At 43.9% G+C, this 25731-nt stretch overlaps 1 protein-coding gene across 2 annotated transcripts; it reads left to right on the forward strand.

Moving 5' to 3' along the window:
* Positions 1-314: 314 nt before the first annotated feature.
* On the forward strand, positions 315-24878 carry pax3b (paired box 3b). Of its 2 annotated transcripts, none has more exons than XM_041940000.1 (9): positions 315-399; positions 945-1180; positions 1413-1542; positions 2026-2169; positions 15453-15652; positions 16425-16590; positions 17121-17335; positions 20421-20700; positions 24844-24878. In XM_041940000.1, exons 1-9 carry the CDS (start codon positions 315-317, stop codon positions 24876-24878), a joined length of 1491 nt encoding a protein of 496 aa, XP_041795934.1. The 2 variants fall into 2 exon arrangements, with proteins under 2 accessions (XP_041795934.1, XP_041795935.1); XM_041940001.1 differs by having other exon boundaries at positions 20421-20705; positions 24844-24861.
* Positions 24879-25731: the final 853 nt, after the last annotated feature.

The following is a 25731-nucleotide window of genomic DNA, read 5'->3' on the forward strand; positions in this document are numbered from 1 at the left end:
ACATTTGCAAGAGCCTCAACACTGGCGAATATAACCGAGGGGCCTGACAAACTAGCTCCTGTTATCGTCCAAAAATTCAATTTTCTTCTTTTCTGTCGTCACACTTGCCTCCTCAGAGGGCTGTGGCTGTCCCGGGACGCTGGTGCTTGGCTGTAGCCCCGGTGAGGCTAACCCTAACCGCGGCTAACCCTCCAGGAAGCTTCCTCACAGGCGAAGAGGCGACTTCAGCGACGTCCTCCCGCTGCGTGCTCGGTGCTGGAGCGGCAGCCTCCCCGTTAGGAGGAGGTATCTGGAGTCACTGGGGTGGTGGAGGTATGACTGCGTTGGCGGGGTCAATACCCAGGATGATGCGACCCACGCTGGCTCAGAACTACCCCCGCAGTGGTTTCCCTCTGGAAGGTAAAGCATCACACTGGATAGCTGCGGCCGCGGATGTTGATGGATGATGCGTTTCAGTGCTAGTTAGTCAAAAGTCACTGGTGCTTTTATGTAGGAATAAACCTTCATGTCAGTCTTGTCCCAAACCTCGGATTAGAAACACGGACTAAAGTTTGAAAGAATTACATGTTAGCAGCTGAACTGACATATTTCATGATGTTTGAATGATTTTTATCTCTGCTTTCGTGCTTATTTTGCTGTTTTTTCTCACAAAGGTTGTTATAATTTTAGCAAGTTTTCGCGAATTTGTTTGCAGGCTATATGAAGCATCAGGTTATTAACATTGCAGCCTACTTTGTACTTGTTTCATCGGGATGATATTAAAACTATGTATGTATCTTTAAGTTATTGTAACAAGCAGAACATTTGTTTGTCAGCTGTTTTGGGGCAGTTGTTATTGGTGCATTCAGTTGCGGTCAGGGTCAGTTAAAGCTTTTCTTCTCGTCGTGGTGTTGTGTTGTGTACCCTATAACGGCAAGTTCCTCTCGTGTTTTGATCACATTTAGTGTCTACCCCGTTGGGACAAGGCCGAGTGAACCAGCTCGGAGGAGTTTTCATAAATGGCAGACCTCTGCCCAACCACATCCGACATAAAATCGTGGAGATGGCCCACCACGGCATCAGGCCGTGCGTCATCTCCCGACAGCTCCGGGTCTCCCACGGCTGCGTGTCCAAGATCCTGTGCCGGTACCAGGAGACGGGCTCCATCAGACCCGGGGCAATCGGTGGCAGCAAACCCAAGGTATGGACCAGAGAAGCCACACCAGAGGCTAGTAATACTCGTGTTTGCAGAACTGTACATTTAAAATTTTAATTTTGATATAAATTCATACATTGAATGCTTAATTAGGCCTAGCAACAGAAGACTGAACTAACTGATTTTTATAGTTACAGCCTATAAAGTCATTGTATGCATTGAGCCCCAAGGGCCACAACAAAATGAATAAACACTGCGACTCTTCTGACCTCTGAAGCAGGGAACAACGCCGGACGTAGAGAAGAGAATAGAAGAATACAAGCGGGAAAACCCGGGTATGTTTAGCTGGGAGATTCGGGATAAATTACTGAAGGATGGGATATGTGACCGCAACAACGTTCCTTCAGGTAAAAAGGGCAGAAATGAATGAATGTGCATATGATTATGATTATTATTATTATTATTATTATTATTATTATTATTATTATTATTATTATTATTATGATTGTTATTATTATTATTGTTAGTGTTATTAATTGGAGTAGTAGTAGTATTAGGCTAATCATTTTAAAGTGATTATTTACAGAAACCCTGAATTTTAACTTGGACCTCAACAGGTTATCATATATCTATCGCTAAATATTTTAGACTATTAAAAAAAAATGTAAATAATGTACAAAAAACTTTTACTCCTTTAACACTTTCTTTTCAGCGTTTTAATTTTTCGATTGTTTTGACAATTTTATAACTCTTATTATTTAACATAAAAGTACAAATTTTAATTCTATTTTAATGTGAAGCCAATTCATGTGTGATTTCCGTTGTTTTAATATTTTTACATGTTACTTATTATTTTTTGTCATTTCCACTTTCTCAACGAACTTCGACAGTGAGCGCCATCAGTCGCATCATGCGGAGTAAGTTCGGTGGGAAAGGCGATGAAGAGGAGGACGAAGATGAACTCGACAAGAAAGAGATGGAGGACAACGACCGGAGGGCCAAACACAGCATCGAAGGCATCTTAGGAGACAGATGTGAGTGAGCTGCTCGAGTTATTGCGCCTGACGTGGAACAGAATAGTTGGCATTTAGCTGTAGCTGGGGTTATCTTTTTCATATCAGTGGCCACACACACATTAGAGCCCAGCGGAGCCCTGCTTCATCAGATACCATCTCACTGAGTCCATATGGGAAGATTTGAAATTTCGTATTCAATTACTAAACTGTCTATTTGAGCCGAACTTTGGGAAACAGGGAAAGTGAAAACTTAGCAGGCTTCACATTTACCCTCTCATTGGGATCATTTCCAGTGAATTAAATTACAGAGGAACACAACACAATCCCATTTTGCAGGGTAACCTCCTCCAGGAATCTGTGAAACACTAGTCTCCACACCTCCAACCTGTTGATTGCTTTTGAGCAGGGTGTAAAGGAGAGTGGTTTTATTTAGTCGTGTAACTAGCCTCCATGTGAAGTTTTAGTATGCTGTAAAGTTGTTGGATGGGGGCAGAGAGTGCGTGTCGTCCTTTGTTAGGAATTCTTTATCGACCACATCTCTCCGTCTAATGCTTTTCCCATGAGGCCGTACCGTAAATCAAACAGCAGGTGATGGCTCTGTGCGGGAAAGGCGAGTGTGCAGTGTGTGTCTGCGCGTGTGCGCGTGCATGTTCGGCAGTGGTTTTAAAAGCAGCGTGGATGAATGTCAATGTTACAGCAAGTCTGCATGGGCTGCCCAAACATTAAAAAAGCTGTTTTATTCTCGTCAGTACGCAAATTGCGAGGAGGAGCCGTCCACCGCTGTGAACTCATCCACTGTATTGAGGCGCAGTGCTTTCAGAAAGTATCGAGACGTAGCTCACACTGCTCTTCACGCTGCTTAGTACGCTGTTTGCTTATAGTTTGGCCATTATTCACTGCAACAAATCCATTTCTATTCGTGTTTCAAACGGCAGCCTCCGCTGTGAAAACGTGACCACCTGTGCAAGCGAGGTCCCACATTCAGTCCAAAGATCATATTTTTATTATACAAGGGAAAATAATTTAAACGAGTGATGTTTTAGTTATTTTAGTGGCTTTAAACGAGGTCGAATAGACTGATCTACCCAACTCACGTTTTCCAGTGATTTACATGGGAAAAAAGTGGAATTGTCTCATCAGAAAGTTTATTCCTACTTGAGAGAGAGAGAAAAAACTCGCTAAAGCCCTTTTAAAGATAAAGACATTATCCAGAGTAGGCACAAGCCATTTTCAGTAAACACTGTATGTGGCACCGGATGTGTTGCAGGCCAAGGAATAAAACGCGACATATTTTCTTCATTTCCCTTATTCCCTTCCACACACAGTAGCCTAATTGGAGATTTAAGAGCGGTTTTGTGCTCATTGCTCTACAGTACATTAGGTCCAATTAGCCCGTTTTGAATGTCACGACTTGAATTTTTTGCCTACGTCATCGGTGTGGAAACAGGTCTGGCACTTTCCAAATTATCACAGCCTCCATAATGGATGCATCAGCTCACTCGATGAAATACGCTTAAATATTTTTCTTTTCACCCTCGAGAATTTAATTACACTCATCAGTCTCAGTGTGTGACGGCTGCATTGCAATGGGGCAGGGTAATTCCGGGGAAAAACACTGCAGGTGATGGTAGGTGTGACAAGTCGCTCTCGACATTATAAGCCACATGTAGAAATGCTCAGCAGTTATTTCATGTATAAACACACAAGCTTGCCACTTTATAATCCATCACCGTCCACCTCTTGCACCAGAGACTAAACGGACCCCAAAGCGAGTTGTCCAAATATGCGTTCAACACTTTCCAACCCTTCTCTCTCCACACTTTAAAACCATTTAAGCAGCGAAAAGTCAACAATTAGCGCACCATTCCGCCGTTTGCGCCTTCTTCGTCCGCGCAGCAGCAAAGTAGTGGGGGAGAGATGAAGGACTCGAGTCTGAGGAGACAAAATGTCCCCCAGATGAGTTGATCAAACATTTGTTCAACGGTTTCCAGCTCGTCACAAAGACACGCCTCGCGCGCACAACGGGACGCTCGCGGATGAACTTGGGAGACAAAGGGCTGAGAGTCTATTTGAGGCTCACGCTTGGGCTGCGCGCGGACAAAAGGCCAGCTTGGAAACAGCTTTGGCCGCCGCTAAAGAAGAAGGCAACCTGTTTATAATTCAGCCAGAGGAGAAAGAAGGGGAGAGCAGAGCTTCTCCACAGAAAAAAACAGCCCGACAAAACACACTATGAGGCCGCAATGAAGGATGAATTATTCAGGGAGCGCCCCGGCACGGTTTAGAGGGCCCGTTCACCGAGAGAAAATGGCCGTTTTCACCTACAAAATGTTTCCTATTGGGGTCGGCTAAAGAAGCCGACTGCCATTCAGAATGGCAACTGGGGCCTCTGAAATCCGCTCACGTATCGCCGAAGGATGCGTGCTCGCTCCCAGAACCTGCGCACACGCGGTTACACACGCGTGCGCGCACAAATACGCGTAAAAAAATTGGCCCTCGATGTGAGCTGTGCCGTTTGCAAAGGAACAAAATATGGGGTGCAGCATGTGTAGATGAAGGCGCCTGTTTCCCAAAAGCAGGCGATAAAGCTTACAAGTCAGCGAGAAACATAAGCGGTCGCTGTAATTCAGATCCTGTATATTAATTAGACAGACGTTGCGCGCACTTTATTTGCTTTTTTCTGACGCAAGTGAACTTTGACAAACTTTGTCGCTGTCCTGCTGCATGTGTGATTCCTGTGCTTTAAAACACTGTCCGATTCTGCAGCTTTTAATGGAGCCTAATTGCTGTGTGTGTCATAACATTCACTGGTCAACAAAAACAAAACAAAAGAATAAAACAACAACAAAGCGGCTTCTGCGCATTGAAGGATGACGCTAATAATCCGGAGACGGCTCCAGTTTGAAACTCATGATCCATTTTGATTCTTTGATGAGTCCCGGCCTTGCCCCCTCGCACATTAATAATGTCCTCTAAATGATGTCGATATTGTGCTATGTCACATTTAATGACGGAGGGAGTGTATTAAAGAGTGTTTTGCGTGAATGGGGACCAATGTTCTCCCCGGAGAGCCCCGGTCTGGCCCGGAGCGCAGCTTCACAATGGGGGCCCCGGCCACCCGTCCGTGCGCAGCGCAGCGCACAACTCCGAAAACTCGGCCCCTCCCTCCCCCTTCTCCACCACTTGCTCCCCAAATCTCTTCAAGCAGATTAAATCGACTCTTTTATTTCATCTCACTTTCATCTGGAGAGCAACACCGCCCCTCACCCTCTGTTTCCTACTCTGTCTCTCTGTTTCTCTCGGCCTGCGGCGCAAAGCCCGTTTTATATGCTGCATCCACCGGAGCGCACAAAGGAAAGTCAGTCCGCTTCCACAGAGTTTCTAATTAAGTTCCTTATGAGCATTTTGCGGTTTGATTATAAATACATTTTGTTCCAATTTCAAAATGTCATGCCTAAAAATGGACTGCAGTGCATCTGCTTAGTGGCAAAGGCTGATTTTTATTTTGTAGAAATTGTATCAGTTAAGTTGGCGACCGCCTTTATTTTCAAACCGATGAAGCTGTCTGTCTTTGAGCAGCTCATATTTATTGCAACGTTTCTGTACAAGATATGTTAAGTTGATGCATATTATCAGCAAATGAGCAGTGAAATATGCAAATCAAACTTAAAGGTGAGAAGTTTTAAATATTCTTAAAAGGCACTACATCATATGCACTGCCTGTTGCTCAAAGAATTTAATATTAAAGGGTGATAATTAAAATAAAATCCAAACCTTATCTTTTGACATATAATTTAACTGAAAAAATACCCAATAAGCAAATATAAGTTAAAACAGAAAGAAATTCCTACTGAAAAATCCCCACCCCCTGTCCATTTTTGATCAAATCTTTATATATTTGGCAGTGACGCTGGCCCTCCAGGCCTGTTGCTGGGCTGTACCAAACTCCCAGCGTCATAGCAATTAACCCTGGAGACAAAGTTAATGATTAAAACAGTCACGGTGTCCCCGCCTCCTCCCTCCTCCTGCTCCACATTTTCACAGTGTATCTTTTAGAGTCCGTACTTCGTTAGGTGAAATTAGCCAGATAATACAGAGGAGCCTTGTTGAGGGCTGATACATTTCCATTTAGGCCAGCCGTGCACACACACACACACACACACACACACACACACATGCACACACACTCACACACACATTCCACTCTGCAATGCAAACAGTCAAAGGGATAACTTTATTTGGTGAAAGGGGATCCTGGAAAGGGCTAATTGAATAAGCCCGGGATCTTTGAAAAACCCCTACCATGGTGAGCGCAGTCATCATGTCATAATTAGGTTTATTGAGGCGCATTCCTTCAATCTGCCTCCATTCCCCCGGGCTCATTGTATCCAGGGCCCAGGCCAATGGCTGGGGGACAAAAGGGAACCGTGAGCAGACAATACATGAAAGAGCCATAAAGATTTAGCTGGCTTTGTCACAGAAACGGAGTAGGACTTTGTTTGTGTAAATAATGCGGGTGAATGAAGAACTTGGGTCTCTCTGCCGCTCGGGGTGAAGGATGGCGTGCTGCAAATGTAATATGTGGGCACACACTGGATCAGTGCCAGGGCAGAGGAGAGGAGGAGGCGAGGGAAGAGGAGTGATAGGGAGAGGAGAGGGAGCGAAGGTGGAGGCAGAGAATGGGCTGACACAAGGTGCAGTGTATTCACTGTGTGATGATGGTGTTCGCGGCCATTTGAGACTTAAGGCCGGCTCAGACTGTTCACCGATTAAATAATTTTTTCCTTTCTACACTTGCCCATTATTACATGTTTTTTTGCAAACTAAATGAAATCCCAGTGAGCTGAGCTCTGATTTGCCCAGCCGTCATGAGCAAAGTTAACTATCATAAAAGATTTTTTTAACACACAGAATGAAAGAGTGAGGATATTAAACAAATACTTATATTCGAATGATTCCGTAACTTTTAGTCAATTAATCGATTAGCTAATCAACAGGTAATGGATTACTAATCTAGATCATATTTTAAGAAAAAAATGCCCCAAAATTCTCCGGTTTTACTTTTTTCAATTTATCTGTTAGTAGCTTTTTGCTTTTGGACTTGGACAAAGCAAGACAGAGGGCAGTACCTTGGATCTTTGAATCTGCATTTTTAAAAAATCATTTTGTAATATTTTACAGTTAATAATAATAATAATGATCATTCTCAATTGATAATGAAAACAGTCATTCGTTGTGGCCCTCATTAACTGCCAGCTTCTGTTTCTGTCTCATCAACTTCGACAAAGACAGAAGCAATAAGCTCTCGATGGATCTTATAATAGCTTTTGGCTATTACTGGCCTGAGCCAAGTGTCTGGTGAAGAGGGCTCTGTCTGTCCGCTGAAAGAATGAATGTGTCACTCAGTGAGTCCCTGGGCACGAGGGCAAAAGGGGGCACGAGGGCCAAGTGGCGAGCACCAAATCACTCTCCTCTACCCCGGGGCTCTCTCTGTCTCTCTGTCCCTCGCTCCTCATCCTGCACTCCTCCCTCTCTCGTGAGTTTTTTTTAATAAGCCCATGCATGATGACTATTCAAGCATGAAAACATAGTTATCTGCAAATGAATGGCTGCTCTATGCTTCATTAAAGCCTCTTTTTCCTTTCACACTCTTATTGTGACCCTCTGATATCAATTCAAAGGGCAATTAATGAATGCACACCAACTTTGAAGTCAGGGTGATTTCGGAGAGGGAGGGGGACCGTGTGCGTGTGTGTGTATGTGCATGTGTGCGTCGGGGGGGAAGGGGCAGGGGGTATTTGGGGTATTCCCCCTTCAGGACCCGCTGTAGCGCCCCAGCCTTCACCCGTGATGGACTAGCCACATTGAGCTGAGAGCGAGCGAGCCCCAAAGACGGTTTGAAGGGAGTGAAAGAGTGAAAAGGCCCAGCGAAGGTCAAGTAGAATGGCTCGCTTTAGAATAAGGCCCCTCTTTATCTGCTGCAAGTATGCACTATAGGCACAACAGCTGGGGAGGGAGGGGGGGGGGGGGTTGTTTTTTAATGTGCATGAGTGTGTTTGTGTGTGTTTCTGTGAAAGTAAAGAAAAAATGTGAGTGCGTGTGTTTTCCTCTCATGCATCTGTCTGTGTGTTTGTGAGCATGGTTGTTTTGTATGTGTGCGTATGTGCGTGTTTGTACGTGTGTGTGTGTGTGTGTGTGTATTGGGGTTAGGGTTGAGTGTCAAAGTTTGCAAAGGCCAGCCAGAGGCCAGTAAATGCACCATCTATGGTGCTGATGAGGGACAGGCAGCTGTCAATCACCTGACTGATGAAGCCTGACTTTCATTCAGAGCTTTGTTAACTAATTAGCCCAGAAGCTTTTGTGTTGCGTCGTGAAAAAGGCTTAAAGTGTGTGTTTATGCTGTAGTCATGAGAGAGTATCTTTTGTAGTCACTGATGTGCACCCTCTCAAACTTGATGGCATCGAGCAGATGCAGAATTGTTTTCTTTTTTGGATACTTGATCATATTGCTGACAGCCTATGCTAAAAAATGCAGCGTTCGAAGAAAATAATCAGTTTTGCTCAGGTTTTTAAATGAATGTCCTGCTCTGTAGAACTTGATTACAGTATTTCTTTGTTCAAATATGGATTCACTGCCAAACCATGAGTTCCTTAGTAATATTTACCATCTGAAAGCTGAGGTAAAAAGTAGGAAACTCAGATCTACCCTCACCCATACAACATGAATGCTGCATTATACAGCACATTGCTGCTATTCTAAATGTCTCCCTGCATCGTTTTATACTTTCAGTTTTGCGTTAAAATTTCCAAAATTGTTTAAGCATGAGTGCAATCTTAAGGGATAAATACTTGTCATGCAGCTACAGTTGTTGTGGATTCTTTGTGCAGTTGACGATAGCCTTCCATTTTCGTCATAATCCACTGTATTCATTCATAAGAAAGATTAATAGCTGCTGCAGCGGCGGTCTGACAGCGGAACAGAGATGACATTGTCAAACATCCTCTTTGTCATGTGCAAAAACTGAGGATGACAGTTAACCTGCTAACAGCTCACCTCCCTGTTGTACTTCAAAAGTTCCCCTCTCAGTCATTTTCAGAGTTAAAAGACAGGGAAGAACAGCAGGGTCACAGGGTCTCGGAGGGTCGCTCTCCCCCACCACTGCACAGGAAACAGGGTTAGAAACACATTTAGCTACAAATGACAGGTAACCATTTCCTCCCTACATCCTCGGCGGCTCCTGTAATTCTTTGCTGGACTCCTTCATACCCTTTGTCATGTTATCTCTCTTTGCAGCATAACAAGGCTGTGATTGATGACATCATTGCTCACATCATTTTTTTTTTTGTGTAATCACAATCCCACGCTAAAAAGCCCACAACACACACATGCACACGCACACACGGCTCTCGCACACTCTCGTTTACTGGGCCAGCTGTGAAGGTTGAAACTCCTCCTTAGCAAGTCAAGTGAGTTCGCCCTACAAACCTCCTCCCACACACAGTCCTTCCAACACGCAAACACACGCATGCACGCTGCACACACACACACACACACACACCATCTTTTTCTTAACCCAGCAGAAAGAGTCACAGATGGGTCCATAAGCTGTCAGTAAAGCCATTATCCGGCCCAGCATCTGCCTGTCTTGACTTCTATATACTGTTTAATGCAGTCGGCCAGTCACTTAGTCCCCCGACTCCTGAATAGGAGCAGCATGGTCGGCCCGCCCAAATAAATGCTACGTTTGTCTCCTCTGCCTTTTGTTTTGTGTTTTTTGAGAGCGGTAGGTGGAGAGAAGGGGGGGTGACGTGTCAGAAGCTCAATTTACCCCCACTATTAACCAAAGCCCCAGAAGAGTTACTGGGATGTCCGAAGAGGGGTGTAAATAGTCCACATATGGTCAGTCAATTCCCCCAAGTCCCAAAATCCAAGTTTGACACATCCCCTTTCACTCCCTCTCTATCTGTCTCTCACACACACATGGATACATGCTCAATGCGTACTGTCTCATGTCTCAGTGGACATATTTAAGCCTTTGTGTCCCCATCCGACTACCCCCCCCTCCCCCAGAAAAAGGGGAGAAAAAAAATCAGCAATGCCGAAGTCTTTCCAACAGTCTGTTTCAGCTAAATCCTCTATTCTCCTCCCTCTTCTCCGCCTCGATTTTCTCTGCCCTGGGATGGCGTTGCACGGTGGGATCCATTTTGGGCTTTCTTGGCTCCGGAGAGGTTGTTTTGGCTTGGAGTCCCATGCACTGTGTGCCTCTCAGGGCTTCAGTTTGGTTAAATTAAACAGTTTTCTTTTCTCCTCTAACCCCTTCCACCCACCCCCTCCAACTGCTCCTCTTATTTTGCGGCTTAATGCTCCTGGGCTCCCGGGCGATCTCGCCGACGCTGCTTTTCCAGGCCTTCTCCTGCTCGGATAATTTTACCCTTTTAAGGCTCACATTTTCTCATATTTCGATGAACTGACAAGAGCTAGTACCGTGTCTGCAACCCCCGCTCCCTAGGCTGAGGTGGAGCAAAAGCATACAGAGAGAAGTTAAAGTGTTTACAGGGGCTATAAATACAACGTTTTAAGATATAGCATATGTATACCGGCAGGGAGCGATATGACGGTTAGAGTGGATAATTTGATTGGCCAAGGCTATTTGACGGTGCCAAATCGATGTGATCAGATCTTAGGGATAGCGAGGCGATGACGGCAAATGGGGCACTCTGAAACCACAGGTTTACAAGTTTGGAAAAGATCTGGGGAGCGGGGGAAAGGTTTCAGCCTCTTCCCTCCACATCTACTCTTCCCTCTCCTCCTCTTGATATATATCCTGATGCTGAATTACCATTGTATTTCATCTTTGCAAAGATCATTTTGGACAGTATTGTGTGTGTGTGTGTGTGTGTGTGTATGTGTGCGTATGCTTGTGCTTGACCACACATAAAGGCATGTGACTAAGGGGGAGCACTGTAAATGGATGCTAAAGTGGAGACGCCTCAGGGCTGACAAGCTCGATTAACGTAGCCTTAAAATGCATGTAGAATCAGGGGAAGCCCAGCGCTGTGGACATGTGTGTGCAAGGTCATGTGGTTGGAGTGCGGTAGTCTGTGCGGTGTGTGTGTGTGTGTGTGTTTATGAGCTCCTGAGCCAAGCTGTGGGGAGCAGTGAGCTTCAGGGGTGACTGGGTGGCTGCCCTCCGTCTTGGCACACGTTTGCCACCAGAACACCCTCAATGCCCCATGTGTCACCGCGTGAATCTTCATCACCTGCCACTTTAATTTGCATTACATTATATTTCAGAATTTTAGGCATGTGGTTGATGCGTGATGCGTGCAGCGGCAGAGCAAACTTCTTTCAGGTTTTTGTTCTGCAGTGTCCTAAACAAACACACGCACATAAAGTCCAGCAAGCTGCTGTTAGTTTATTCTGTAATTGAAAAAAAAAAAATTCTGTAATTGGTAAACTCGAAACCGAGCTGCATTTTATTACGTGAAAGCCACAGGGGAAGTTACTTTTAGTGGCTTCTTGTGATTTCTGCTGTAAAGTAGCTCTATATTTAAATATTTGTGTAATTTATAATAATTGATTTTCACCCAGATTTTAAGCCTATGAGAGTCCAAAAGTTGTTTTCCCCTGGAACGGGACGCTGATCCTTGCAGGCTACAGTAAAAATGCTTTTCTTGTGATGACGAGTGGTCAGAACTATGCTTTTATAAGGAAGTGAAGATTGCGTTCACGCTCTAATCAGATTTAGTCTAATGTGTCATTAGATCTTCTCCAAACAATTCAAGAAATGACAAAGTTTCTCAATATAACTGGAAAAGACTGAATGCAAAAGCACAGATAGTTGTGTTGTAGATATTTGGTCCATTTTATTTTCACCTTTTAAGCATTCACAGTAAACTGAAAAACGTCTTTTCCTTTTCCTACGTAAGGTAAAAACACAGCTGATGGTTGAGTTCTCACTTTTTGAGGCTCCATAATGATTGTCCGCCAGAGACAAACTAAAAGACAGACAGGATTTTAATTTAATTTGATTTTAGAGAGAGGATGGGGGAAATCACCAGGAGGGGCGTACTTCATTTCACCTCAACTAGTGTCCGTGCATTGAAGAGGGCCCACAGACTGGGGATGTACTGAGCTTCTACCAACAATAACAGCAACAAAAACCAACACAGATGCCCAGACAGACTATCCCCATGGGTACATTTACATCGGCAACAACAGCCCCTGTTGGCCCTCTCCACTGCCCTGCTCACCCCCTCAGGTGCTCATACAGTTCCCTTTGGAGGAAGGGGGTGATTTTTTTTGGGGGGGAAGGGCTAGAATGCCCCCGGCTGTGCCCCCATCTACCCCAACCCCCCCAAGCCCTCTCCGGAGCCTCTTTATGTCCCCCCTCCAGCTCCCCCGTGGGGCAGGTGACAGCCCTCCACTGTGAAGGGCCGAGGGAGCCATGACGGATTCCACAGATGGAGCGTGGAAATCGCCGGCAAAGACCTCAGCTCTGTGGAGCAACAAAGAGCCCGAGAGTCACAGAGAGAAATATGGGTCGAAAAGAGAGAGATGGGGAGAAGGGAGACAAAGAGAGGCTGAGAGAGAGGGGGAGAGCGAGAGAGAGATGAGGGAGGAGAAGGTGGTGCTTGTTTAAGGAGGGTGGCGTGCCGAAGTGCAAAGAGTGTGTTTGTTGCACAGAACTGAGAGTTTGCGAATGTTTGAGGTGAAAAAATGTGCAAGTCTTGCGTTTTCTCTGTACTTTTGTGTACGTGCTGGTCGCCATTTTTATCACCAAGTGTTCTACCTGTCAGCTGCAAGACGTTCAGCTCAATGCATTTGATCTCTTGGTATCATTATGTCGCACCTTCCCAGCTTCCCTGCAGACCTTGCTATCATTTCGTCCCATCATCTTATCTTGTTATATCTTAACATCAAGTGATGTAGCAATCTGATGGAGTGAAGTGAAACAAATGAGCCCACTTGAGCCCTCTGTAAAGGATCTGATTGTATCACGACTAGACTCCCGAGACTTCAGAGGTGCCACTCTGTCGCTTCTTTTGAAAAGTTCTCCAAACCCCGGTAGCAGTCATAACCGATAGGTAATTCCAAAGTGATTAAGGATTTTCCCGGCCGCCTCAGCTTTCCCAGGGCCCAAATCCCTGTGAAATGCTGAGGAACGTGCATGCTGCTCAAGTCTGGGGGGTGGGGGGGGAGCGAAAAAGCATTCCTAGCAGCCCTCCTCCATGCAAGAACCGGAGGGGGAGGCTACAAAAGGCCTCATCTCTTGTTTTTCAGCCATCCTGTCCAAAACTCCAGAGCCCCACACTCCACACCCCGAATTCCTTCCCCAACATCTACAACACATGTCCTGTAACCCCACTAGTCACATAAAATGCAGGCGAGTTTGTTGCAAAGTCAGAAAAGTCTTTGTCACTGCGTTGAGGACAAAAAATTGCAAAACAGTTGCTTGAAGTTTGCAACACGATGGCCATTTTGCTTTTTTTCTTCTTTTCTGCACATCCCATCGAGGAGATCATCGTTAGTGTTATCGTTCCTGTTAAAAAGCTGAACGAACACACAGGTTGATAAAGAGCTAGCAATCAATGAGGGAAAAATTGCAGTTTATTCAGCAGAGGCTTAATGTCTCCATTTCGCTCGCTCCCCCTTTGAAAAATATTTTACTTATTGCCTTCCTCATGCTTGAGTGTTTCTTTACCAATTTACTCCTAATGCATGTTAAGTTGACTCCCACTGCTATTGGTGTTGCAAGGAGAAAATCGCCAAAGGGGGAGAGAGGATCAGTTTCACATGAGGGGCCCTGAGCTATTTGGATTCTCTTGTATTTTATTGTTGCTTCTGAGGGGGAACTAATACAGTGTTGCACACAAGACTTCCCCTATACCGAGGGGGAATTAATTAAGTGTAACACAAAAAGTGGGCGCACTGGCCTTGGTGAACTTAGAAGGGAGCTAAAGGAGTGTTTGAAGTAGTGAGTTAAAAACCAAGCTGCTGGCTTATAGAACATCGTTCACAATAGTATTAATACTGATCTAAGACAGAGATGAAAAGTAGAAACACAAAAGCTGTCAGGAAGCATAACATCACTGCAGCCCAGTCAGGCTGAAGATCGCACTTGACGACAAGTCAAAAATATACATTTTATATACAGGGGTTCAATGTACAGTTTTAATAAAAATGTCCGTTGTCAAGCAAAAATATTATCATTTTGCAGCTTCTCAAATGTGAGGAGTTACTCTTTTTCACAGTTTGGGATAACTGGAAATTTCAATAAATTTGGGGATTGGACAAACAATTTGAAGACGTCACGCTGGACCAGAAATCATTCATGGGCATTATCTGCTTTTTTCTGACATGTGAATGACAAAACAATCAAAAGTTAATCTGCAGTGAAATTACTTTTTATGAGTTTAGTGTTTGTGTGTGTGTGTGTGTGTGTGTGTGTGTGTGTGTGTGTGACCTCATCAAAATATCATTAGTTTCACATTAGACTTTATATAGAATGATAAATACTTGGGTTTGAGTAACCTAAAACTTGACCAGATTTTTTTTAATGTTTATCGCTGTAAATTGGTACTAAACACATTTTATGCCCCATTTAGACTTGATGACTTATACGTTAAGTTCATACAGAAAGAGACAGAAAGAGTTTACAAAGTTAACAGTCCTTCATTTGGACAACAGCTTCTGGCCGTCCAGGCTAATCCACACACACACACACACACACACACACACACACACACACACACACACACACACACACACACACACAGAGATACAGATACACACACAGATGAACACTCAAAGACCCAAATTAGCCTTTTGTGTGGCTTTTAGTCCGCCAGTCCCCCTGCAGTGCCCGGGGAGTCTTGTCCAGTGGGATTATTTCTTAGGCTCAGAATATTCCTTCTGAATGGAGGTCTGTGTTACCACTAGGCCATAAGGAAGACCTGATGCTGACTGTGTGTGCGGGAGTGTTGTAAAGAAAAGAGATTGCCTACCTTTTATAAGTGGTCCAGTGAAAACTATACGTCAGCGAGTGAAAACATTGAGCAAATCCATTGGCATTTCACTACTCTGCTGCACAGTCTGTGTGGTTTTACAGGCACACTTGCAGCACCATGTAGTGTTGGTCTGTTTGGCTCTTCTAACTCTGCTGACGCTGTTAAACTAAATGTGTGTGTGAGGTTATCAGAAAGAAACTTTCATAATTTCAGGAACATCCATTAAAAAAAAAATCTGATATTAATCCCATTCTGACTGTTTTCTTATTTTTCTTTCTCCTGCTTCTGAACAGCGAGTCATTCAGACGAGGGTTCGGAAGTGGAGTCAGAGCCCGATCTGCCGCTTAAGAGGAAGCAGCGGCGCAGTCGGACCACCTTCACTGCAGAGCAGCTGGAGGAGCTGGAGAGGGCCTTCGAGAGGACTCACTACCCAGACATCTACACCAGGGAGGAGCTCGCCCAGAGGGCCAAACTCACAGAGGCCAGGGTTCAGGTGGGAGAGGGCGTGCACACACGCTGTGTATCCACTGTCAGCAAGTGTCAACTTTTTTAAAAAAACACACAGAGATAAAGCTGATTTTAGCTTGTTAAACACAGGAATTCATATGATGGATTCTTGAAAGGGTTTGAGAAGCTCAAGGCTTGTAAATTTTATCTTACAGAGAACCATGAAACCCTTCAACAGAAGTTTAAACATGAAAATGTTTACAAGACGGCAGCAACACTCTGCTCACACTTTCACTTCTGTCTGACCTAACACACCAACATGCTCTTAATGAGCTGTCTTTACTGTGAACATCCCACACACACACACACACACACACACACACGCACACACACACACACACACACACGCACTTTGAGACATAAATCCTGTGGCTTTATACACTCCCTGGTCATTTAAAGGTAACCTGCTGATCTCTGTTTGCTCCACACAACAGTACAAATGCACATACACACACCTCTCATCCTCACTCCCAGGGGCCCAATCTGAACTTTCCTATTCCCGATCTGGGGTGCAGTAAATTCTCCTCCACAGGCTCCATATGGGAAGTGTAAGCAGGCCCAGCATGAGCCTCGTCCATATGGACACAGCATGTCACTCACACACTACAGTGCAACTGGTCATCTACACATTGAACACCCACTCAGCTGTTTTTTTTTTTAAAGTGTCTGCTAATGTCATAGATGGATTGTGTAATACTGTAGTCTGAGAAATACATAACACACACACTGATCAAACATCGTCATCGTTGTCCTTCTAGGTTTGGTTCAGCAACCGGCGGGCGAGGTGGAGGAAGCAAGCAGGAGCCAATCAACTGATGGCATTTAATCACCTGATCCCAGGGGGTTTCCCACCTTCAGCCATGTCCAGCATCCCCCCCTACCAGCTCTCTGAGAGCACCTATCCCCCCTCATCTATAGCACAAGGTGAGAGATGAGATGGACTCATTTAGTTGATACAGTTCACGTATGAAGACATATTTATATACTGTATAGTTCTTCACTTCAGTGTGCATGCTATAAGCTTACTGTAAGGTTTGTTGTTTATGCAAATGATGCACTTTTTGTTCATTGCATTTTTCATTTGGTTTGAAAAAAAACATTGTGGTAGCGATATCTCACAAAAGAGAGGCATGGATTCATTCTGAAACTCTCCAGCTGAAGTGTTTTAATCTTCTCAGTCTCAGTTTACTCACTATCCTCATTGTAAATAATAAGCATTTTTTGCACTTGAAATCAATAATATTATATTAAAGTGTATTTTGACATAAAATAAGCTATATCACAGTAAAAAGCCAGAATATTTACTCTACATTTAGACCAGACATGTTTTCAGCTTTGCGTCTGCTGAAGTGAAAATCCTGGTTTTAATTGCACTGTCACTGATCCCTGTACCAACCGCTGAGCAGTTACGTCTTGCAGCTTTTAACGAACGCTCTCTGCGATGCCTTTGCTAGTGTCGGAGCCCCCCAGCACGGTGCACCGGCCCCAGCCTCTCCCTCCCTCCTCGGGCCACCAAGCCTCCGGTGGTGGAGGGCAGGGAGACGGAGGCTCCCCCTACTGCCTCGCCTCCGGACGCCACTCCTTCTCGGGCTACTCGGACAGCTTTGTGAGCCCCGCAGGACCAGCCAATCCCATGAACCCCGCCATAGGAAACGGACTTTCTTCACAGGTGAGGCTACAGCCTAAAATCTGTGTACTCGAGCTGCTCAAAGCCAGAGATGTAGCTCAGTCAATGAAACAGCAGACCGCTAAAGAAATATTATTTGATGTCAGATTTAATTCCTTAGTGATTTTTTTTTTCGGAAAGAAAGAAAAACAAATCAATTATTGAGATGACTTCACATGTATCAATAACAGTTTCAACTTTAAAGCGGAAATGTGATTTGGTTCCATAACAAGGCGAGTTTTCCTAAAATCCCTCATTCTGGATTCATTTGTTTTAAGCCAAAGACAATGTAATACTAGTCAAAAGATTTCAGTTTGTCTTTTGGAGTGTATCAGATAGTATAAGACCTGTGTGTTTCATACTGCACATGCGTCTAGTAGAGATTTTGTACTTGCATGGATAATACCCATAACATGCTACAGCAGAGCTGCTGGGCAGAATGAGATTTGAAGGTGATTTCAAAGAGTTGCACCCGGGTGAGATGTGCATGATTTACCCCGTCAGACACTCAGCTTCTCACAGTACATCAAGAGCTTTAAAAAGCCAAACACTCTTTTCAAGTGATATTCCACCCAGGTGTGGAACGCTTAAATGCAGCGATTCATCCACTCCTCCGCTATACAGTGCTCTGCAGTCCTGGAGGGAGGGTCGCCCGCTGTCGGAGGAGAAAAGTAAGACGACTCTAGAAGGATAGAGGACAATTGAGTGTGTGACAAATGAGAAGTGAAAAGACAATTACAGCCAATTATCCAGGCATGAAGTCCCAAGGTCTCTGCACCTAGACAGAGGGTACAGCAGAGGAGACAGAGGAGTTAGAGACCCTAACAGGCAGAAAATGAGATTTCAGCCTGGCGCGGTCTGACTCCTAAGAGAACAGGCCGCAGCAGTGTGAAGACACTCGCACCAATACACACATGCTCACAGGTCCACATAATTACAGGGACACACACACACACACACACAGTGTAGATAATTGATCAACTCCATGACATTTTGAGGATCAGTTCAGGATTTTGCAACATCTTTTACACAAATATTACACGACATGGTTGAGCAGCATGCCTAAGTCAACTTTTCAACCTTGTGTTTAGATCGGAAGATTGATTACTGCATTTTGTATCATTTCAAGTACAGCAGCAATACCGCCAACAGGGAGAAGGTTTTATTCACAAATAAGTTCATACTACTTTTTTGATTTTTGGCCAGTTTGTAAGTCTTTGGGGAAATAAGCGTGTGCCGCGAGAGGATCCCTTCCTCTAAGTCTGTCCTCATGCTTTTAATTTGACGCATTGAATAAGCTTTCAGACATACAGATATACACTGCTGAATGCATGAAACATGAACTAAACTGAATATACTTTACCAACTATATTGTGCATAGACACATCATCCTTATGGTCACATATATTTGCCATAACACTGCTACACACTCCATGCTATACCATAGCCTCAAGGGAAGCTCCTTGTGATTGCATTCTTAAAATGTTTGCTTCAACATTCCTCCATGTGAAAGCAAAGGTTCTAATTTATTTGTATATATTTCATACAGCGGGGAAGGAATGTCCTGTTTCTGATGTTCCCGACATTCTTCCCCGCTAACTCCTGGACGCTCTGATTTAGGCCGCTGGCAACGGCCTCGGCGCTCCGATATGAAACGACCTGGTTGGCCAGCCGGCAGCCATGTTATGAGGCAGGGAGGCGCTCAGGAGAGAGGGATGATGGGAAGGGGTTTGTTTAAATTTAAAAAGGGCAAAGATAAAGTCGCCAAACTAGAGTCCATCAAAGTGCATGTCTCCCTGCTCCCGGTGGCTTGTTTAAGCCAAAGCGTATCCTCGCTCGCGTTCTGTTTAAGCCAAACCCTCCAAAAGCAGGTTAATTTTTTAGGAAAATGTTACCGGGCATGTGAGGAAACGCAGCTCCCCTCTCCAAATCAACATGGACTCCTCCATTCACCTCCCCTACTTGGGAAATGATTTAAGCAGGACCATGTGTGTGTGTGGATGTAGAATAATATGTCACTTAGAGGTCCAAGAGGACCCAAAGAGCGGTATACCTGCTTCTTATTAGGACAACTGGAGGAGCCTTGAGGCCTTTGCTCTGTTGAGGAGGAGGTGGGATTTGATACATTTAGAGGTAGCAGGTTCAGTTAGAGTTACTTTCACCAATGATAAAGCCAGTCTAAGTTTCTATTAACAGTTTACAGAGCACTCTGATGATGGACAGGTAAATCCAGCGAGCGTCGAAGGGGGGGACCGGCGGTATCGAGTCTGTTTTGAAAGCAGTTGAAACACTTTGCCCCACGGCTCTTTTCCGCCGAGGAATATTCCCCCAAATTTGATTATCTGGTCGCTAATAAAGACCAGGTCAAGAGCAGACAAATTTCTCAAACTGCAAATCTATTCTGAGGGTGAACATGGCCGAGCTCACACAGACCTTTCTTTTGTGTTATCTTTGTCGGCGTATCTTTCTGGGAGATAAGTTGTTATCTTGTGCCATGGGTTTTTGGAGCAGCGTCAAATAGGAATTTTAGAATAAGTGAAGCCGTGGATCTGAGACAAATTGCTTAATTCTTCCTCTCTGGTGCTATCTCTGTCTGGGACGGGCTTGCTGAGAGCCTTTTGATGTTCGCGACAGGGGGATTTCCTGTGTGTGTGTGTCTGAGTGTGTATGTTTGTCTCAGTGTCTGTATTGATACTTATTACACACACTCTAAGATAAAAATTAGAGATGTTTAGCGTATTATAAAGCCTTGTTAGAAAACTAAAAATACAACATAAAATATGTCTTCCACATGTGATGCCCCGCCCCTCTTGTCTGATTTGTCAGAATTTGTGCTGGGGTTGGGGTTTGGGCCAATCACTGTCATTTTAAATATCTCAGTGCTCAAATTCAGTGTGTTTTCCTGTTGATGATTTCTACATGAGCAAACAAATGGGAGGTTAACTGTATGAGCTACCGCAACAACACCACAAGTCCTGCTAACATTAGACCCGCTCAAATTGCTCTGACAGAATCCAAAATACACCCCAAAACTAATTCACCTTTCATTTTTACCTCCTTTATTCCTTCTTTCTTCCCTTCCGATCAGGTGATGGGTCTGCTGAACCCGGGAGGTGTGCCACATCAGCCGCAAAGCGACTATGCCATCTCCCCGTTGACGGGCGGCCTCGAGCCCCCCGCCGGCATGGCCGCCAGCTGCAGCCAGCGCATGGATCACATCAAGGGCCTGGAGGGTCTGACCAGCGTTCCCTCCATGTCGGCTCTGCCCTCGCTGCCCAGCTCCCAGTCCTACTGCACCCCCTCCTACAGCTCACCGGGCTACACCGTCGACCACGTGGCATCCTACCAGTACGGCCAGTACGGACAAAGTAAGGTCAATAGACTTCGCCTTTTTATTCCCACCTTTTTCTTCCACGCCCAGACAAATGGTCAAATTGAAATCAAATCAAATCAATATCATGTGTAATACTATAATCAGAGGAGTTGACAAAATAATAAAAGCAGATAAACAGTAAACACCAGCAGCAAAAGCAAAAAGCAAAAGCAGTGAGTACAGCAAAAATCATAGAATTAAGCACACATAACATTAAAGCAAACATATACAAATTTAACATAACAGAATATAACATGATATATGAATGTTATAGCAGGCTAAGCTTCTCCATCCGTGTTCTTTGCTTTTAAGTCTCTGACAGCAAAGACTGAACTGCTCAACATCTGACAGTTTTCACGATCCAGAGCTTTTAGCTATATCTGGTGCAACAAATGTTCTGTCTATAACCGTGTTTCATAAGTTTTGTGTGTAAAAGTTTCAAAGTAAACAGTATAGTGCAGTGGAGTGGAAGGATCAAATAGCACAAAACAGAAATACTCAAGCACCTCGAATTGTTCTCAAGTAAATATAGTTTGTTACTGCCACTCAGTATCAGTTATCTCCATCCACACTGACTGTAATAAGTTTTTAGGTGATGCTTGGGATGCTTTAAAGGCTGTGACAGAGGGTTAGTCAGATGGTGTCCTGGTCCTGACATAAAAACTTGACTTATATTAAATATTGAAGGGCTGACGAGCATCATGAATGGATAAAGAATTTCTGTCTGATTACATTTGTAGTCTGAACATTTTGGACTCATAACTGAGATCAGATAAATCCTGTTTTCAACTGGTCTCACCGGGTTTTTCTGCAGGTTGATAGATATAGACAGACAGGTAGATATAAACTCACCCTGCTCCTGGGTTAGGAGCCCAAAACACTGACTTCACTTGATTTCCAGACATATATATATAACGTCGGCGATGATTATGCAGCTCTATCAACGGTGTTGTTGCATAGCTTGATTCAGTGATGATAGCAGAAATTAAAAATATTTTCTTTTTTTCTGAAAATATACTTGTCTCAGGGCTTACAGATCATGTGACCACAAAGCAACAAAGCCATAGGATTTCGTTTTTTTTCCATCTATGACCTTAAACAGTTTGATGACCTTTCCAATTTCCTTTTGCAAACCTTTGACTGGTTTTACAGTGGCCTTTCACTTATTTTCAGTGGTAGAATTCAAACATCTGAACCGAGTTAGCTGATACAGTGTATGATTATCAGGCATTCTGGTAGTCCCCTGGTCTGAGACACATAACTTGCAACTGCAAAATTCCCGCAGTACTGCTAACATCATGCAGTCTCAAGTGTTGGGGTTAATTGTGCAGATCTGATTCCATCTACGAAGCGAACAGCCCGGTGCTGATACTGCGGCGCGGTGCGCCGTATAGCGTCGGCTCCCATCAGGGTAAAGTGTAGCTCCAGTGGTCCACAGAGAATACCTACCTGTCCAGCACTGAGAGGGTCTTTTCACTTCACATTACTGTTACTTTAAGGGTTAAAATCAACTTCAAACAAATCTCCATCGAACTTTGGAAGGCAACGTCGTCTTCCGTCACAGCGTGATTACAGCGGCCGCCGTTTCCAATTATGGTCCACAGGGGGTTGACCAATCAGGTTCATCCGCTGACCTTGTGGCAACCTCAGCTAGGCCCTTCAAAGAGCGTGGCAGCAGTCCAATGAGTCTGACTGCATGTAGCTCTGCGAGGCGGCAGGTATCAAATGAATATCTGACTTAATATCCGAGAGCAGCAAATGTCTAATGAAATATCTCGGTCAAATATCTCAAAGTGAACAAATAAAGGATTGGGACGACGCACGTGAAAAACCTGCAAGCATGTGGCACGGCGCGTGTACATGCACGCACGAGCTCAAAGGCAGCCACCAGGACAGCACACGCACGAACATACACCTCCACAAGCGTTACGAGCCCGAGCAGTCCATCTTGATGTGATTAATCAGTGCGACTGGATAGCCGGTGTGCGGTTGGGTTTGGAGCTGCAGAGGAAAGGTCCTTTCAGGGGGTGGACAGATCCTAATAGCCTCTGGCAGGGCGGCTATTAGAAACAGGTGCTAGGACTGAGGTCAGCTGGGGAAGCAGTGTTGAATAGCGCTGCTCCAGGTTCCAGTGCAAGAGACCGATCCACACTGCTGCACATTTTGACATGGTGCCGCTCTCACTGGACTGCCTCACGGAAATTACAGTGCTAATCCATGAAAAACTTGTTTGTTTTTATTTAGGCAATGTCTCTGTTGCTAAGCAGGCATAGCAGTGGTTTTGCACAGCACTTTGCAGAGCTCACCTGCTCAACACTGTAGAGTCTTTCTCTTTGGACCGTCTGCTGATGAAGCTATGGTGCTAATCAAAACTCACGCTAGGTACTCAAGTCTTCCAGAAACCAGAGCGATAAAACACATCACTTCCTGTGCATCAGAGCGAAGATCTGTGATCTGACTACCATAAAATGGATTTTTAAAAAGCCATAGTTATTGTTTATTATTCTGTTTGGGGCCCTGCTGACCTCAGGCTATCTTGAAAAGCTCAAAATCACATTGATACTTCATGACTTTTCATGATTGCACGTAACCATGACTTGACTTTGAAGCGATGACATATTTCAGACATCTGCTACAGAAAATGCACATATGCATTACTTCTGCTTTGGGTCTTCAGACTTCAGCAGTCAAAAACTGTATTTTCATCTACCTTGTGTGTAATCAGGGACTGTAGTTTTTACGCAGCACTACTCCCCCCAATCCCAAATAAGTTTGTGTACATTTCTCTTGAGTTCTCTGCAGTTCTTGTTCATAAGAAGCGTGATTTGACCTGTATACATTAGTAACATCTGCACTGGAATGTAACTAAGTGCATTGTGCAGCTTTCAGGTGCTTGTCTCTTACTTGACTATTTCCATTTTAATCTGCTTGTATACTCAAACTCCACTACCCCCACTCTGATACTGGAAGGAATATTGTACTTTTTACTTCAGTACATTTATTTGACAATAGTTAGATGCTTACTAGTTCAGATTATTTACACAAAATCTAAATCAACTAATAAATTCTGATGCATGATGAAGTAGCTCCTCACTCACCAGCTGCAACATTAGAGATGTTTAAACATTAATGCATCAATAATTATGATCCTCTGATAATATGTATTAGTCTGAAAAAAGTCTATATTTGTATGAGTACTTTTACATTTTGGTACTTAAAGTATGTTTAATGCTAATATTAGATATTGATTGGTGGACTTTTGCTGGTAACAGAGTATTTTGACAAAGTTATGAATATTATACCATTATATTTAAGTAACTAGTTAAAGAAACAAAGGTGGATTTTTCACTAAATATTGTTACTATTTTCACACACACACACACACACACACACACAGCTGGGTCAAACAGCGAGGAAGTAAAGCCGATAAAAGACAAGGAGACGGGGTTAATCAATGCATCGAAAAATTCCCACATAAAATTTCAGTTTTTTTCATGGAGGGTATGTCCTTTTGTTTTTATTGATTTTTTTTAGCAGCTTCGCAGTTATACTGTACAGAAAATATTACGCAATGGGTATTTTATAGTATAATTTCAGTATTTTGAAATAAATACCAATTATTCAGACTTACCAGAATTGTGTTGCTTGCAGCGCGAAGGAGATTGTAAAGCAGCATCTAGATTATGTTGGGAAATACAATTTACAAAAAACATAAGTGAACAGTTAACTGAATGCATAAAGAATGAGAAATCCATATAAATAAAATATTTTAGATCAGATTTTAGGTCAGATTTTGTGGGGTGTAGACCCTTTTATATCATGTAGCATGTACTAAATGACCCTGGTTTTCAGATTTTTCCATTTTTTTTCCATTTTTTTTTTACTGTACTTGCATATTTTGCTGCTTTTGAGTGTGACAACTCTTGAGACAGTATTTATTTGAGGCATCGTCAGACTGATCCCACATCACCCTCTGCTGACCTTACACCCCAAACCACTGTTAGCGCATGCTATGCTAACACTAAAACACTTTACAAATTAGTTGCGGTCATATATCTGTTTTATCATCTTTCCAGCTTATTTTTCCAAAATCTGTTTTCACTGTTAACAATGAACTTTTTCATCCTTTTTTTTACAGGTGCCCTTCCTTATCTGAGGCCTGAAATCACCTGATTGAGAGCTTCCGACTCCACAGAGGGACGTTTGTGTGTACAGCGATGGAAATCTTCTAATATCTGGACCAAACTTTGGCACCATTTACTACGACACATTCTCTACTGCAGGACATTATATTATTGATTCTTGATGGAGAAATGGACAATAAAAGAAGGGACCACAAGAAGAAATATCAGACCAAAAACTCATGATTGACTGTGAGCATTGCTGCATCAGTGTTGTTGATGAGCGGCAGAGATGTCAACACTTAATGTGGTTAGCTCAGTGGAGTTGTGACCATCGGCAGGTGCCACGGAGAGGCACTTGGCACAGGGAAATGCAGTGACCAAACACCATTCGTGGACTCTGCCTGTGGAGTCTGTGTGAGGACAGCAAACCCAAATCTATCGTCACTGAATTCCAGCCTTTGAGCCAACGCTTGAAGGAGCATGTTTACATATCTTAGGGCCACATGAGTACATATGAAATTCCATGTATCTCCAAATTAATCCCCTAATTGTATCTGCTGAAGGGGGGAAAGAAAAGGGCTTTGTTGTTTTTATTGCATTTATTTGAGATCTCTGCGTCCCACACATGGAGAGAATTTCCAGAGACAGAGAAAACAAACGTGAGCAAACAAATCTGTGGGTTTTACTGTATCAGAAACTCTATTGTACACCACAGATGTACTGCAGAGAAAGTTCATTCAAACATTCCTCTTACCTCCTCCCACTCTGTGTCTCCCTCTCTCTCCTCTCCCCTTTCTGTCTCATTGATGTTTTGGACGGTGAGTCAGGGACCCCGGCCTTTTGTAGTTTTAGAGAGGAACTCGGAGGAGGTCAGGGGTGACTTTAGGGAAAGTGACAGATGA

The sequence above is a fragment of the Chelmon rostratus genome, chromosome 7 (assembly GCF_017976325.1).
Source record: "Chelmon rostratus isolate fCheRos1 chromosome 7, fCheRos1.pri, whole genome shotgun sequence".
NCBI classification, from domain to species: Eukaryota; Metazoa; Chordata; class Actinopteri; order Chaetodontiformes; family Chaetodontidae; genus Chelmon; species Chelmon rostratus.

Coding starts and splice junctions, on each gene's coding strand:
- pax3b (XM_041940000.1), top strand. CDS start 315: ATGACTGCGTTGGCGGGGTCAATACCCAGGATGATGCGACCCACGCTG. Junction 16,591..17,120: donor CCCCTCATCTATAGCACAAG/GTGAGAGATGAG, acceptor TGCCTTTGCTAG/TGTCGGAGCCCCCCAGCACG. Junction 20,701..24,843: donor GTACGGCCAGTACGGACAAA/GTAAGGTCAATA, acceptor TTTTTTTTACAG/GTGCCCTTCCTTATCTGAGG.